Here is a 15,309-nt window from a genome sequence, read left to right on the forward strand (position 1 = left end):
TGTAGAGATGCATGCTGATCTTAATTCTTCTTCAGGCTTTTTTTGGTGATTACAGACATGCTAAAGTATGAGAGAGCGGTTTGGCTCTTGCTGTGGTAAATAGCTTCTTGCTTTAACCATAGAAATTGTTTGTTGCCAGTTAATTTACTGCTGATTGTACCCCAGTGAATTTAAATTTCCACCCTTTCCTTGTTATGTGTAAAGTCCCAGATCTGAGTGGCCACTTCCTAAGAAAATCTGAGCTCCACTTGGGAACAAGTGAATTGGGTTTACAGGTAACCCATGTTTCCTCTTGCCTCACCTTACTGCAGCATTCAATGCATATTTTCTATGTTCTAACTAATATTACATGTATGAGTGTTTTGACTTCTTTATGATATCCATTGGTCTAGCACTGAATGTTCATGTTTAGAGTAAAACAATTTTTAATATGGTAAATCAGAGCATATGTAAGAGTATGAAATACTTGTAGGCTCTTGGATGCTCTTCAGTTGCATATTCCTGTCATGAGGAAGAAGGGGAAAATGGTCTGTTCTGTGGTCCATATTTTGAAGTTTGGATTGAGATTTCTAAACCTGTGCTACAGAATTTCCCACTGTTATGGACAATTTCTTGGTTTTCGTTTCTCCCTGGGTGGAGCTGGTGATACCATTGCAGTATCCCAGAATGTGAACAACAGCCAGATTTTTGTCAGGTGATGGCACTTCACTCAAGTACCCTGGCACCATCAATGAAGTATTTTCAGGACTCCTCTAAGGTTTGAAGTAGTTGGTTGTATGTGTGTTGCTGCTCTCTTTGGTCTTTCCATGCCCACTAGACTTAAAGATTCCAGTGGCAGAGGATGTTAACAAAGAAGTGGTGAATATTGGATTTACCAAATTAAGCAGTCCTGTTGCAGATGCCTAGGCTGGCTTTGCTAAGGAAAGGAGGAATTTTTGTGAGGATACTGTGCCCTTTGGCAGTTGAACTCCATTAGCTAAAAGTGAAACTGTGCTGTGTTAAATCTGATTTGCAGTGAAGGAAGTATTTGTAGCTCTTAACTGTGTGGATTAGGTTAAGAAATCCTAGAGCCTGCTTCCTTGTTTAGGCTAAGAAAGAAATGAGTGACCTCAGGCCATTCCTTCCCTCCCCCTACAAGAAGAGAAAATAGAAGCTAGAGAGATAACTGGCTCTCCTGCCTCCACTTAAGAAATCCCAGAGGTATGCAGCTGCTATCACAAAGCTCAAGAGGCTCAGAAGCAAGTGTCCTAATTGCTTGTTCTTTCCACTATCTGCACCTTCCATATCCAGACCTCTTAATTACCAGCTGGGAAGTGTGATTCTGTACACCAACACCTGTTGTGGTGTTTGTTGTTTTTTTTTCATAAGGACTCTTATGAATTACTTGGGTTGAGCATCTGAGAATTACCTGCGTACAGCGTAGTGTCTAACCACTCTTGTGAGTTTGAGATTACTTAAAAATGATGTATTTCATTGTAAGACTAAACTTCTTAACTTCTGTGTCTGAAGTTTGAATTACTTGTTATGAATAATGCGTTGTAATATGCAAAGTAATTTGATTTATCAAATTGTGAAGTGATTTCAAATGCTAGACTTCAGGGCAGTGTAGTGACAACTTGAAGCTGGTTTCTGTTTGGTGAGGATTTGGTATTAGGTGGGTAGTTGGTTTGTTGGATTTTTTGGGTTTTTTTTAGTCTTTAAATTACTGTTTTTTAAAGTAATGTAGGATAATTTTTTAGGTGTTCTCATACATGTTTCAACAAAGTTTATTTAGTTCTGGAGGAATAACTATGTAATAATACCTATGTATAATAGAATAGCTATGTTAAGCCACCTGACAAGGTAGGTTCTGGCAGTGGCATCTTCTGAACAGCTTGGTGATGATGGCTGATACTCACTGACCATTTTTAAAGCCCTTGTTTGACACTGTTTGACAGCTGTCATAAAATGTCTGTGAACTTTCTGGTATAGTAATTGTTGATAACCAGTTAAAGGATGTGACTAAGAATTGTGACTCATCGTGAAAGCAGCCTTGGGAAATGATATTTCTTTTTGTGTGTGTGATTTCTTCCTCCCAGCTTATTTGTCAGTCATAATGTGAACACAGCAGGTGTCTTTTACTACTTGGCTTCAGTGAGATATGCATTGTTGAGCCTTGGTGTAATGGTCTCTGGTTGTGTGTGCAAGGACGAGGCCTTTGGTAACTTCAAATCCTCATCTTTAATCTGAATTAAGTATAAGAAGATACTTAACAATTTCTTTTTTCCCCTCTCAACAGGTGGGAAGGAGAAACCAAAAACCAATGCAGAAGAGCTACAGATTAAAAAAGTTAAGAAGAAAAAGAAAAAGAAACATAAAGAGAATGAGAAGAGGAAGCGTCCAAAAATGTACAGCAAGTCCATTCAGACTATCTGCTCAGGATTGGTTTCTGATACTGATGATCAGGAAGCCAAAGGTGTCATAGATGATCATCTTAAGGATTTCAATGGGAAAAATATGGATCCCAAGAAGGACTATGAGTCCAAGATACCAGAGAACAGTGAGTTTCCATTTGTCTCGTTAAAGGAGCCACGGGTTCAAAATAAACTCAAAAGGTTGGACACATTGGAGTTCAAACAGCTGATTCATATTGAGCACCAGCCTAACGGAGGTGCATCAGTTATCCATGCCTACAGTAATGAACTCTCCCACTTATCTCCTGTGGAGATGGAGAGATTTGCAGAAGAGTTTGTGGGTCTGGTTTTTAGTGAAAATGAAAACTGTGCAGCTTACTATGTAATGGGTATTGTTCATGGGGCAGCTACTTATTTACCTGACTTTTTAGACTACTTTTCATTTAATTTTCCCAATTCACCAGTGAAAATGGAGATTTTGGGAAAGAAAGATATAGAGACAACGACTATGTCAAATTTTCATGCTCAGGTAAGAGGTTATACATTTTACTTTCTAAAGTCATATAATGGTTTCAAACAACTGTGAATGGGGTTTTTAGAATACAATGAGTACTACCTGTGCTGTGCGCATGATGCAGAAGACTAGAAACAAGGGAATTATTTAAGAAATAAGTTCTGCGGTATTAAAGATAAGGAACCTAACTGAGACACAGAGTTGGATTTTTATGGAGGAGAGGACGTGTTTGCATGCATGTGTGTGTCTGTAGTTTTCTTTGGATTTGTTTCTGTAGCTGAATCTTAGCTGAGTTTTGGAGGGTTAAAATGATTTAGCTGCAGCTGTCTGGGTTCTGTAGTTTATCAGTATGAAGGTCTTGATAAAACTGACATGCTTTGATACACTGAAAGAATGTTACACGTGAAACTTGTGTAGGGCACAGTTAATTAGTTGTTTTTGTAGTTAGTCTTCTACATCCATCCTTAAAAGTGAACACTCTGGTGCTTTAAGGTAGCTACCACCTCAATCCTTATCCTTTTGCATTTCCACCAGTTAGTTATATTCCTTTGAAGGTTGTTTAATTTTGTGGCAAAATGGCAGGAAGCTTTTGAGTCTCTTCTTTTAGTTTCTTGAAAGAAATGACTATGTACTCTTTGAAAAACAGCTATTGATTAACCAACACCTCTGCTATTTGTTACCTTGCTGTAGTAGGAATGTTGCTATTGCATATGAATTATTTATGTTGTAGGCCTTTTCAGGAAAAAACAATTCAAGCCTTCTTAAATTGCTGCCTTGGTAATGAATATTATGTAAAGCCTGCATAGATACTGTGAAAGACTTTATGAAGAAACTTAATCCTGTTTTTCGTTATAGCATCTTCAGCTCACAATTGCCTGTTTAATTCCCTATTTGTGAATTTAGGTCTTGTATTTTTCACATTTTAGGCAGTTAGAGAGTTCAAGTGTAAGTTATGCTGTAATTTTACTCATCAAAAACATAGTTCTTATTTTTCTTTGGCTACATATAAATATTTGCACAGTATACTGTTGCATTTATGGACAGATTTCAAGTGTGTGTTACCCACAAGGATATGCAGAACTGAAGTGTTGCTGCCATGGATTATTCTGTAAAATATATTTGTGCTTATTTACTGATTTCCCCCTCCCCCCAGTATTTAAACAGAATCTTTACTTCAGTAGTAAAAATCACAGCACATGCTGTGGGCAGCTACCCAGAACTGCTGTCCTAGGTAATTTTGTATTTTAAAAAAGCAAGCTGTATTAGTCCTTGTTAAGTATGTTCTTTAAGTTCAGTCTCATGTCTTTGTCAGTATTCATGTAAGCATGGCCATGTGCTAGTATCTGCCCTGGAGAAACAGTTAAGAAAAGCCCTTTTTTTTGTTGTTGTTGTTTAATGGAATTATTATAGTGAAAGCATAGATTAATTTACTCTTCCAATGGGATCACTAGTATCTATAGTTAAATAAGTCCTGTGGTCATATGTGTTGACATCATGGTTTCCCATTTTTCTGTAAGTGGAGGAGGAACACAGAGAATGTAGCAGATAAAAGAAGCCAAATTCTGTTGTTAGTGCATTCAGCTGGTCAACTTCATAGTCTGTCTTCTAACCTGTATTTTACTCACCTGCAGATTTAGTTCTGATGTCTTCTCATCCTCTGTTTTCTTTTTTTTTTATTAATTTTGTCACTTGTCAGAGTTTGGTTGCTTGACAGAAAACACTGTGGAAGGTGTAGTGTGTATAAATTATAAATATCGTGTGCAGGCGTGTATCAGGCTTACTCATATAGTCTTCTGCACAGCATTGCTGTTTCCTGGAAGACTTAAGTTGGTGTCTTGGTTGCCTAGCTATTGATTCTATTTTTTCCTTACCATGTAATTTATTTTTTTTGCCTTGCTGTGGCAGCTTGCTTTGTCATGCTCAGGTGATCTGCTACAGTTGAAAGGTTTTGTTAGCTTACTGTGGACTGTTCTGACTGAGGCCAATGTCAAAGATGTCTAGGAAGGAGTATGGAAGTCTACTAATCAGGGATGCAGTATTAGAGGGCTTATCCCCTATGAGGATGGCAGGATGTTTTTTGAATTGGAGAGCTGTGAATTTTTGTGATTTTTAATCTTCAAATAGTTTTGTGTGTGTTTTTAAATTTCTGATTCGTTAGTATCAGTTACTACTTTTTCAGCTTTATCCCTCTCCCTTCCTTTATAAAAGGTACTAAATGATTGCATAACATGGTACATTTTGTGCAGATGGATAATGTTCTCCTGTCTCGCTGAGTTCTTTGTGAATCTTTTAAAGGTATTCTAATGTGCCGTTGCAGTATACTTACGTGAAATTTAAAATTTAGTTCTCTGTTCCTACATTGCAAAAGCTCTGTGCTGCTGTGTTCCCTGTTGTCTGAGCTGCCTCAGCAATGTCTAGCACTTGTATAGTCCTGAGTGAGAGGTGAGTCATTTTCTGACGTCTTAAGTAGGAAAGAGGTTTTATCAAGGCTACTTTGTGTGTCTGTCTCAACTTTCTTTAGCCTTAAGAAACTTGGGTATTGCTTTGCTAATTTTAACTCAAACACTGAAATGAAGCTCACTTGAGTACATGAAACTCTTTGGTTGTTTTCATGACTCGTTGTAGCAAATCATCAGTCTGATAAATGTAAGTATTTAAAAAGATCTGAAAAGTGTATTGAAACAAAACAAAAGGTCTGAACTAAGCCTGAAATGGAAAGTATTACAGTGTTTTGTCAGTGTTGTTTATATATTTCTGAAGTTGATTCTTTCATTACTACTCAATAATTTCCACCCTCTGCTCTATGAAAGATGAGGGGGTTTGGTTTTAAATTATGCATATTTTCACTGAATTCTGTGCTAAGAGTCAGATTCCACAGTAGATTCTGTCGTTCAGATCAAAACTGTTGTGAGTCCTCCTAGATCTGCATCTGCAAAAGTCTGCATCTCCCAAGTAATTAATACAGTATTCACAATTGTAACATGGCAAATGCTTAGTGACGTATCTGTGTCAGACAGGTAACGCAGTTTGATTTGTTAGAAGTGGGCTTGTGAGAGTAGTTATAGCAGGCACAGGAAGGAGGCTCTTCTGTTGAAACTGTTTGTGTCTCCACAGACCTAGCTTTTAAATCTTGAGGGGAGAGGAATTAAGTTTTTTTTTTTTTTTGTCACTTAGCATGGACCTGTGCTTAATTCTTAAATTTTTGTTTGGTTAGTGGAGCAGCTTTGTTTCTGTGATTTGGCCTGCTGGAATTCATATGGGTATCCTTGTAGTCTTTCAGGTGGTGGAAAACTGTTCTCTGTAGGTACATCCCTGGGCTCCATCATCTCTGTGAATGGCAACAGCTGCATCAGCTACCTAATAGCTGTGAATCTTGACTTGTCAGGAAGATTTTGAGGAATGTAAATAATCTGCTTTTGCCATCTACTTGCAGTTTACATCATTTCAGTTAAGCTATTTAGTGCCATTGAGGCAAATGCCTCTTGTATTTTGAACCCATTACTGTGTCGTTGTGCTGGACAAGTGTGAAGTTTTCATGCCTTGCTGAAACCACAAAGTGCACACTTCATGTTTAGCCACAACAGCACTTAGTGGACTGATTTTACTGTGCTTCAGTGTTGTCCCAGAGGTGACTTCTTAGTATATGCTGAGTAATACCCAGCAATTCCTTGTGCTTCAAGACAAGATTGACTTACTTTTATTGCCATATCTGACAAATTATTGACTGATGTGTTTGCTGGATCTAGTTGATTCCACACTTCTTAAAGGAACCTGCTGAAAAATGTTTTTTGGAGTGTGCTTGGTTGGTTTTTGGTGTGGTCTTAGGTTTGTTTTCCCCCTTTTATCCTAATCCTTCTGCCATTCCTTTTATTCTGATATTGAGTGGATGAGGCAAGTAGTTTATACTTTTCTTAGTGTTCTCTATATCTGAAGACTGCATAACAGCTCAGCTTTTTCCCTCCCTAGATTAAGTAATGTGGATTTTTTTCAGTCTACCATTCTGTGTTTTATCCTTCTTGGTCTTACTTCTTTCCCCTTATGCTCTCTTCAGTCATCCTTGTTTTAAAGACAAATACAGAACTGAGGGTCGAGTGTGTGTGTTGCTGTCAAGGAGTACCAGAGATTGCTTCAAGTGTGTTGCAAATTATTGGTCTTTGTTACCTATTCTTGCTTTTGTCAGAGCAGGTTTTTTGTATGTTGTTGCAGCAGCTCCTGCTCAGGAATCACTTCCTTTTTTGTCTTTATGCAGTTCATTATGTATAGCTGAGTGCAGTGATTTGCTTTTGTTCAAGTTGAGTTGTATCCTGTGTATTTAGATCCCTTCTCCAGTTTATCAAGGACCTTTCTGATCATTCCTGTAGTACCTTTGTGTTGTGTGTAGGATTCATAAGCATACCTTGTGTTCAAAGGAAAGATCCCCATGGCATGTGACAGAATTGGCCGTTTCATGCTGGGAGTTGTATGAACACAGACAAGTGCATAATGCTCACTGTCTGCTGTTACTAGGTGACTTCTGGGTAGCAGTTTCGAGAACATTATGCAAGTGTTGAAGTGTGTATTGGTGCTCTGAAAAAAGCTTGTGCTGGTATAGAATGAAAGTTTGGTTTGACGTGTTCACATTTATTAGCTTTTGCCATATTAGAGTAGTGGTTAAGACCAGAGTGTTTGTCTTAAAAACAGCTTAAAAATAACTTTTTTTTCCTAGAAATTGAAACTAGCTTGAAGTGAGCCTGTTCAGTTCCGGGAAAGTCACTTGTGTTTTACGCTGCTCAGCAGGCAGCTGAACAATTTGTCAGAGCCAAGCTAGCATCTGTAGCAGCTGATAGAGAATGTACTTGCTGCTTTCTAAACAAGCTGCATGTTCTTTTAACAAGCTATGATGATTCTCAAACTGGTGAGCTAGATTGTTTTGTAAATCCAACAGCACACTTAACTTATTACTGAGTAATTAGCTCTGTTACTGAGTTAGCAAATTAGGTTCTAGGAAGGGAGTTGGCAGGACTCATTGACAGGGCTTTAAACTAGATTTGAAGGGGGAATGGGCTGAAACCAGTCCTCTCAGACAGGAGTCTGAGGGTGGTAAGCTGGAGTCAGGGGTGAAATCAGCAGCCCAGCTGAAGTGCATGTACACTAATGCATGCAGTATGGGTAACAAACAAGCAGAGCTGGAAGCCTTTTTACAGCAGGAAAGTTATGATGTAGTTGCCATCACAGAAACGTGGTGGGATGACTCGCATGACTGAAGCACTGTAATTGATGGCTACAAGCTCTTCAGGAGAGACAAGTGAGGGAGAATGTGGTCCCCATCCACAAGAAGGGTCAGATGGAGAAACCCGGAAACTACCGGCCAGTCAGCCTGACCTCAGTGCCAGGGAAAGTGATGGAACAGATTATCCTGGCCGCAATAACTGCGCACCTGAAGGACAGCCAAGGGCTCAGGTCCAGCCAACACGGATTTAGGAAGGGCAGGTCCTGCCTCTCCAACCTCATCTCCTTCTATGATCAGGTGACCTGCCTGGTGGATGTGGGGAGGCCTGTGGATGTGGTCTACCTGGACTTCAGCAATGCCTTTGACACCGTCCCCCGCAGCAAACTGCTGGCTAAGCTGTCAGCTTGTGGCTTGGACCACAACACTCTGTGCTGGGTTAGGAACTGGCTGGAGGGCCGAGCCCAGAGAGTGGTGGTGAATGGTGCCACATCCGGCTGGCGGCCAGTCACCAGTGGCGTCCCCCAGGGATCAGTGCTGGGCCCCATCCTCTTTAATATCTTCATTGATGATCTGGATGAGGGGATTGAGACAGTCATCAGCAAATTTTAAGATGACACCAGGTTGGGAGCAGATGTTGGTAGGTTAGAGGGTAGAAGGGCTCTGCAGAGGGACCTTGACCTCCTGGACAGATGGGCGGAGTCCCATGGAATGGCATTTAACAAGTCCAAGTGCCAGGTGCTGCACTTTGGCCATGGCAACCCCATGCAGAGTGTAATGGGTTGGGGCAGATCCCCTCCCCACCACAGGCAGAAATAACGACTCAAGCAAACGGATTGCAAAAGTGATGAAAGTTTAAATGGAAAGCAGTGAATGTTACAGAAAACCCAAAGCGCAGTGACAAAGAAAGATCCCATCCCCACCTGAGGGTGCATGCAAAACCCCCAGGGCTCCTTCTTCCCCCTCCCTCTGCTGGGCTAGTCTCAGCTGGCCAGGCCTGAGACTGCCCATCCCCCTGTGGCCTTGGGCCTAATCAGGCCCATGGCCGGGAGATCTCTCCCCCAGTTACTAAGTCTCGGAGAGGGAAGGAAAGAGGAAGTGCCAGACTCCGCACTGGATCTTATAGTGGTGCAAAGGATTATGGTAGGAAATACACAATTTCCTGTGTCCATCCCTCTGGGCTGGACTTCTGGACACAGGAAGTGAATGCACCAGGGGGGCACCCAGCTCAAACTACAACACAGAGCTACAGGCTGGGGTCGGAGTGGCTGGAGAGCTGCCAAACAGAGAGGGACCTGGGGGTGCTGGTTGGCAGCCACCTAAACATGAGCCAGCAGTGTGCCCAGGTGGCCAAGAGGGCCAATGGCATCCTGGCCTGCATTAGGAATAGTGTGGCCAGCAGGAGCAGGGAAGTCATTGTGCCCCTGTACTCTGCACTGGTTAGGCCACACCTTGAGTCCTGTGTCCAGTTCTTGGCCCCTCAATTTAGGAAGGACATCAAGACACTTCAATGCGTCCAGAGAAGGACAACAAAGCTGGGGAGAAGCCTTGAGCACAAGCCCTATGAGGAGAGGCTGAGGGAGCCGGGATTGTTTAGCCTGGAGAAGAGGAGGCTCAGGGGTGACCTCATTGCTCTCTACAACTACCTGAAAGGTGGTTGTAGCCAGGAAGGAGTTGGTCTCTTCTCTCTAGCAATGAGCACCAGAACAAGGGGACACAGTCTCAAGCTGCGCCAGGGGAAGTTTAGGCTCAAGGTGAGGAGAAAGGTCTTCACTGAGAGAGTTGTTAGTCATTGGAATGGGCTGCCTGGGGAAGTGGTGGAGTCACTGTCCCTGGAGGTGTTCAAGAGGGGATTGGACATGGTACTTGGTGCCATGGTGTAGTCATGAGGTCTGTGGTGACAGGTTGGACTCGGTGATCCTTGGGGTCTCTTCCAACCTTGGTGATACTGTATACTGTACTGTAAAGTGTAACTGAGAAGGGGTGGCCCTGTACATCAGGGAGGCTCTAGACACCATGGAACTAGAGATCAAGGATGATCAAGTTGAGAGCCTGTGCGTGAGAATTAGAGGGAAGGCCAACAATGCAAACTTCCTGGTTGGAGTCTGTTCTAGACCACCCAACCAGGATGAAGAGGTTGATGATCTGGATGAGGGTATTGAGTCCATCATCAGTAGATTTGCACATGACACCAAGCTGGCGGCAGATGTTGATTTTTTGGAGGGTAGGAGAGCTCTGCAGAGAGACCTTGACAGGTTGGACAGATGGGCAGAGCCCAATATGATGGCATTTAACAAGTCCAAGTGTTTACTCCTTTTCTAATTTGTAAAGTCCTGCTTGAAAATATTCTTCTAGTTTTTGAGGGGAATTGCTGGATACATGCTTGCTTGTTGTTTTTTTTTTCTTTTGTTCCCCCTTCACCCCCAAAAGTCTGAAATAATTGGTTAGTGTTTCATTTTCTTGAAATGAAGGATTTGGCACTACATGGGTTTCCACATATTGTGTGATTTTACTATTTTTATTTTTACCATGTCTTGAAAAGAATTCTTTATATTGCAACTGTTGTGTCTCTTCACTTGCCTTTCAGTAGCTTTCAGTAGAATTTTGCTTACAATAGAATTCTCTTCTTGCTTTTAAGCTTTTTGGGTGTTTGGTTGCTTATTAAAAGTTCTGATGGGTTTTAGCAACTGTTTCCCATTACACAGGTTCCCCCAAGTACAGCCTCCCCTCTCTCTTTTTTCTTATGGATGATGATGTAATTTTATCTCTGTTAAAGCATATGCATTGCTCCCTTTTTTTTTTTCCCTTCTTCTTTTATTTTTTCCAATCAAGACTATGTGGGACTTTTCTGACAGATGATGCCTTCCACGCTGAAAGAAGTTTACACTTATTGAATACCATTGACCAAAGAACCACTTCACATGGAATGACATTAGAAATCTTCAACATGGGCTCTTATTTTTCTCTGCTTAGAAAGCAGTTACCTCTTGTGTTTGCTTGGCCATTGCAACCAGTAAATATGAAATAGCAGTAATGTGTTGCTCTTTTTGGTCACATATTCTGTATTAACAAAACCCTAGAGGTTTATACTGGTGGCTGGGAAAGGATCTGTGATTGAGCCATGTCATAGATCTTCCTGAGTTGGAAGAGAGTAACAGCTACATTTGCTTTCATAAGGTAATTTTCCACAAAGCTATCTAATTAATGCTATTCTTAAATTACTGTTTTTAAAAAGAGTCTTTATTGATTGACTGCTTCACTGTTTCTCTGCCACTGCAGTTCAGAATAATAGGTCATTTTGTTTTGAAAAATGTTTTTGTCCATCATATTATTCAAGGGTCTCAGCTGCAAGGTGAAAAGTGAAATGATAATCTAACTACAGTGCTGATAGGTCATTGAGGGAACTGTACCACAGTAGAGTCTTGGGAATATATTTCCAGAAGCTTCCAATTGGGAAATGGTGTCTTTGTTCAAGTTAAAGCTTTAGTAATACTGGGTCACCTTTGAGTAATTTTGGAATTGTTGAAGCATCTTATTCTGATACCAACAATCTTGACTTGAGAAAAAAATACTATGAAGTAATATCCATCTTAAAATAGAAAGTAGCCAAGTAGATTTACAAGAATTTTTAAACTTGGAACACTTCTGATTAATAATTTTTCAGTGAGATTCTGATGCTTCAGGATTGGTTCCCATTTGGAACTGAAAATCTACATAAGCATTTAAGGATTGAAAAAAGTGGGCAAGGAACAGAAAAGCTTTTGTGCACCAAATAATGCTACATTGCCTCTTCATGACTAGAATTTTAGAGGAGTAACAGTGAGCATGAAGCTGGATACTTTCAGTTCTAAGATGCACACATGTGAGTGAATTGCTTGTGCTCTTGTGTTATGAAATGGAAACCCACTGATCACCAAGCATATTTTTGTGGTGATTTAATGTTTTTGTTGGTCTTTGGTGGGGTTTTCCTTGTGGGTTTCTTGAAATTATATTCAGTGGCTTTGAAGTTTCTGTTTCTTTGTTCTGTGAGGACTGCTTTTTCCATACTACCTGGTTTTAAAAATGAAAGAAATGTAAACCTTTAAAATTCTTGCAGGAAAATGTTGGGATTTCAACTGGGAAAACAAGCAAACAAAACCAAGCAACCAAAAACCCGAGAAACAAAACAACTCATACAAAAAACCCCAGCAAAACAAAACCAACCCCAAACCAATGAACAAAGCCCCACCAGCACCAAAAAAACCCCACCCTACCCCAAAAACTATCCAAAACCATGCCAAAACCCCACTATGCATTATTTTAAATAGATCTCTTGAAATGCTTGTTTTTTCTGGACTGTTCCTTCCAGTTCATGCCTTTCAAACAGGAAATGGAAACACCTTTAACATAAGTGACTAAAATGTTCCCTATTTGTCAGATGATAATGGTCAAATATGTTTTTGTTAGTATTTTGTATATATACATATTCAGACTTGTGTGTATATGTATTCAGGCTTGGTCTTTAGATTCTTTTGGACAACAAAATGTTTATGCCAAAGTATTGTTTTAGCTTTTTAGAATGCCTTAGTTAAAACTGAGCAAGTTAAGTTACACAAAAATGTCATTTCATGCCATACTAGTCACAGAAGCAGACAATTCTCAAGTTTTACTTGTTTTGAATTCAGTGGTTGGTTTACTGTCATAATTTTCCATTACCTTGGTGCGAGAGAATGACAGTCTCCTTTTGTGTGTTTAGGTAACATACTTGAAATGTAAACCACTTGAGAAGAAAGAGGTTAGGCTATGTTGCATTGATTCAGTTAATGTTTTATCTGTGTTGCTTGTCTGTTGTATTAGACTGCATATAGTTGTTGGTTTTGGGGTGTATGTGACTTGATTCTGATCCCATTGACCATGTTAGAAAAACTGTTTATCACTGATGCCTTCTTTGATTCTGGATTTAGATTGTTAGCTCTTTATTTGTGCACATTTGTAACATTGGAACAGCATAGCCACACAGCTGTAAATTACATTTGGGAAGATTACCTGATGAAGGGTGTGTAATACTTGATTTGTGGTCAGTGTGTGGTTTCCTGTATAGAATTTGATGAAGTACTGGTTTTGGTACATCAGCATTGTGTTGAAGCTCTCTTGCTTCATATGGGTAAACAAAGTAAAGGATCCTGACAGTAAAAAGAAAATATTGCTGTTACCTAATGTGTAATAGATTTTTGTTGTTGTTGTTGTCTTTAGAAGGGTTCGTTCTGGTTTTGGCCAAGCATCCGTGGAAGATTTTTTGGTGTCTTCACACTATTACATAGTAGTTGTCCAGTTTTGGAGTGAGGGAAAACTAAATTTGTTTGCTACCTAGGTTTTACTTCTATGTATGACCTTACCTTTTAATGCAATTGTTTACTACTTCTTTAGCCTAATCTAAGATAGTAATTTAAATAGCAACCCCTGACTTTGTTCTGGAGTTTAGGATGCTGCAACCCAATCCATAGAAGAAATGAGATGAGAGTTGTTTTCCAGTGGCAACAGCTGCTTCCTCCTCCTTGAGATTCTCTCGTGTTCTTTTTGGCCTGGGCTTGGTCTTTATGGCTTATGTCTTTACTTCATTCTTATTTGCATAATTTTCTGAAATAAATTATCCAGATAATTTGTGAATGAAAATGAGATCAGTTCTCTAAGCTGGCTCCTTGTCTACCATTAGAAGACCTAATGCTAGCATAGAAAGAAGGAAAAGAATGCAGATCTTTCATCACCAGCGTGGATTAATTTTGTTTATACTGGTTCTGGATGAGTTAGAGTAAATTTTCTTCATAGCAGCCTATTATGGGACTGTGTTTTGCATTTGTGACTAAAACTGTTGATAACACACCAGTGTGTTGGCTGTTGCTGAGAGCACTTGCATAGTGTAAGTGCTTTCTCAATTTTCCCAATTTTGGACCCTCTGGTGAGCAGAGTGGGGTGGGTAAGACGTTGAAAGGGGAGATGGCTGGAATAGCTGACCCAAATTGACTGTAGGGGTAACTTTGTGCTCAGCAATAAAAAAAGCCACAAAAGAGTCTGATCTGTGTGGTTGTTGGTCTGAAAGGTAGCTATTGCTTGGAGACTGGCTGGACAGCCATTCCTTGGTGGAGGTAGTGAGTGATGAAAAACACCATTTGGTGTGTTTTCCTTTTCACTCATTAAACTATCTTTGCCTGCACCTAGGCATTTCCTTGCTTTTCCTCTTCTCTCCCATGGCTCTTACTGTTAGCAATGAGTGAGCAAGGTACCGTAAGATGCTGAGAGTTCAACTGTTAGACATTTCATTCTTTGTATTTGCAATTATATGACCTGATCATGGTCCCAGAAGAAATTGCTCATCATGGGTAACTCTGATGTTATCTTAGCATTTTTTGTTGCTGTTATTTCACCTCTTCCAAGTTATATTTTGAAAAGGAATTTATTCTGCCTGGTAAATGAGGGGAACATAATTGGTCAGGAAGAGGAGTGAATTGAGATAGACAAATAATGTTTAAAGAAGTTGAGTTGATCTTTCAGTGTTAGCTTTCTGTGACATCATCTTTTTGGAAACACAGGAGACATTTCTTAATTGATCCACCTTAAGGATTTTGTTGCAACTAAATACTCAAAAATCTCACCCTCCCCTGGCACAAATCAAGGTCATTTCTTATTCTGTCACTTGTTACTTGGGAAAATGGTATTGGTAGCAGAAGGAAACGGGGGGTGTGGATGAAAGAAGCAGTTTAAATTAACATCCTGGCCTGGAATGATGGAATACTGAGTTTCTTGTGCCTGTGGAAGAAGCATACTTTTGCATGTTAGGTTTATCAGTAATCTGTGAGAAACAGATTTATCGGTATCTGTGCCTTCCGACAGTAGTATTAGGATACTTTGGAATCCAGTAAGCCAGTAATGACAAGTGAGCTTCCTGTCCTTGTCATCTTTCATCTATTAATACCATAGTGTCTTTCAGCCTGAGATTGGAAGTTCAAGGGGAAAGTGATCCTCATCAATCTCATGCCTAAGGATTTTGTTGCTGTACATGACAAGTCAGATTATTGAAATAAGAATCTTACTTTGAACTTGAACAGAAAAACATTGTTATGTGATTTTATGAATGTTACAGTCCTTAAAGTTTTAAGGGAGCACAAGATGTGTTAGCACAGCAGAAATGGAGTAACTCATGCTCTCTCTGTACTAAGAGC

The 15,309-nt window shown here is 40.0% G+C and overlaps 1 protein-coding gene across 2 annotated transcripts in view; it reads left to right on the plus strand.

Annotated features, from left to right (window-relative positions):
• RSBN1L (round spermatid basic protein 1 like) overlaps positions 1–15,309 on the plus strand; it is a 46,711-nt gene that overhangs the window by 23,616 nt on the left and 7,786 nt on the right. Inside the window, exons 3-4 of one of the 2 annotated variants that reach the window (XM_054177962.1) lie at positions 2,279–2,539; positions 2,858–2,922. In XM_054177962.1, coding sequence (XP_054033937.1) covers positions 2,279–2,539; positions 2,858–2,922 — 326 coding nt within the window. Of the gene's footprint in view, positions 1–2,278; positions 2,923–15,309 lie in introns of both variants that reach the window. The other variant, XM_009902276.2, reaches the window with a different exon arrangement.

Source organism: Dryobates pubescens, chromosome Z (genome assembly GCF_014839835.1).
Source record: "Dryobates pubescens isolate bDryPub1 chromosome Z, bDryPub1.pri, whole genome shotgun sequence".
NCBI lineage: Eukaryota > Metazoa > Chordata > Aves > Piciformes > Picidae > Dryobates > Dryobates pubescens.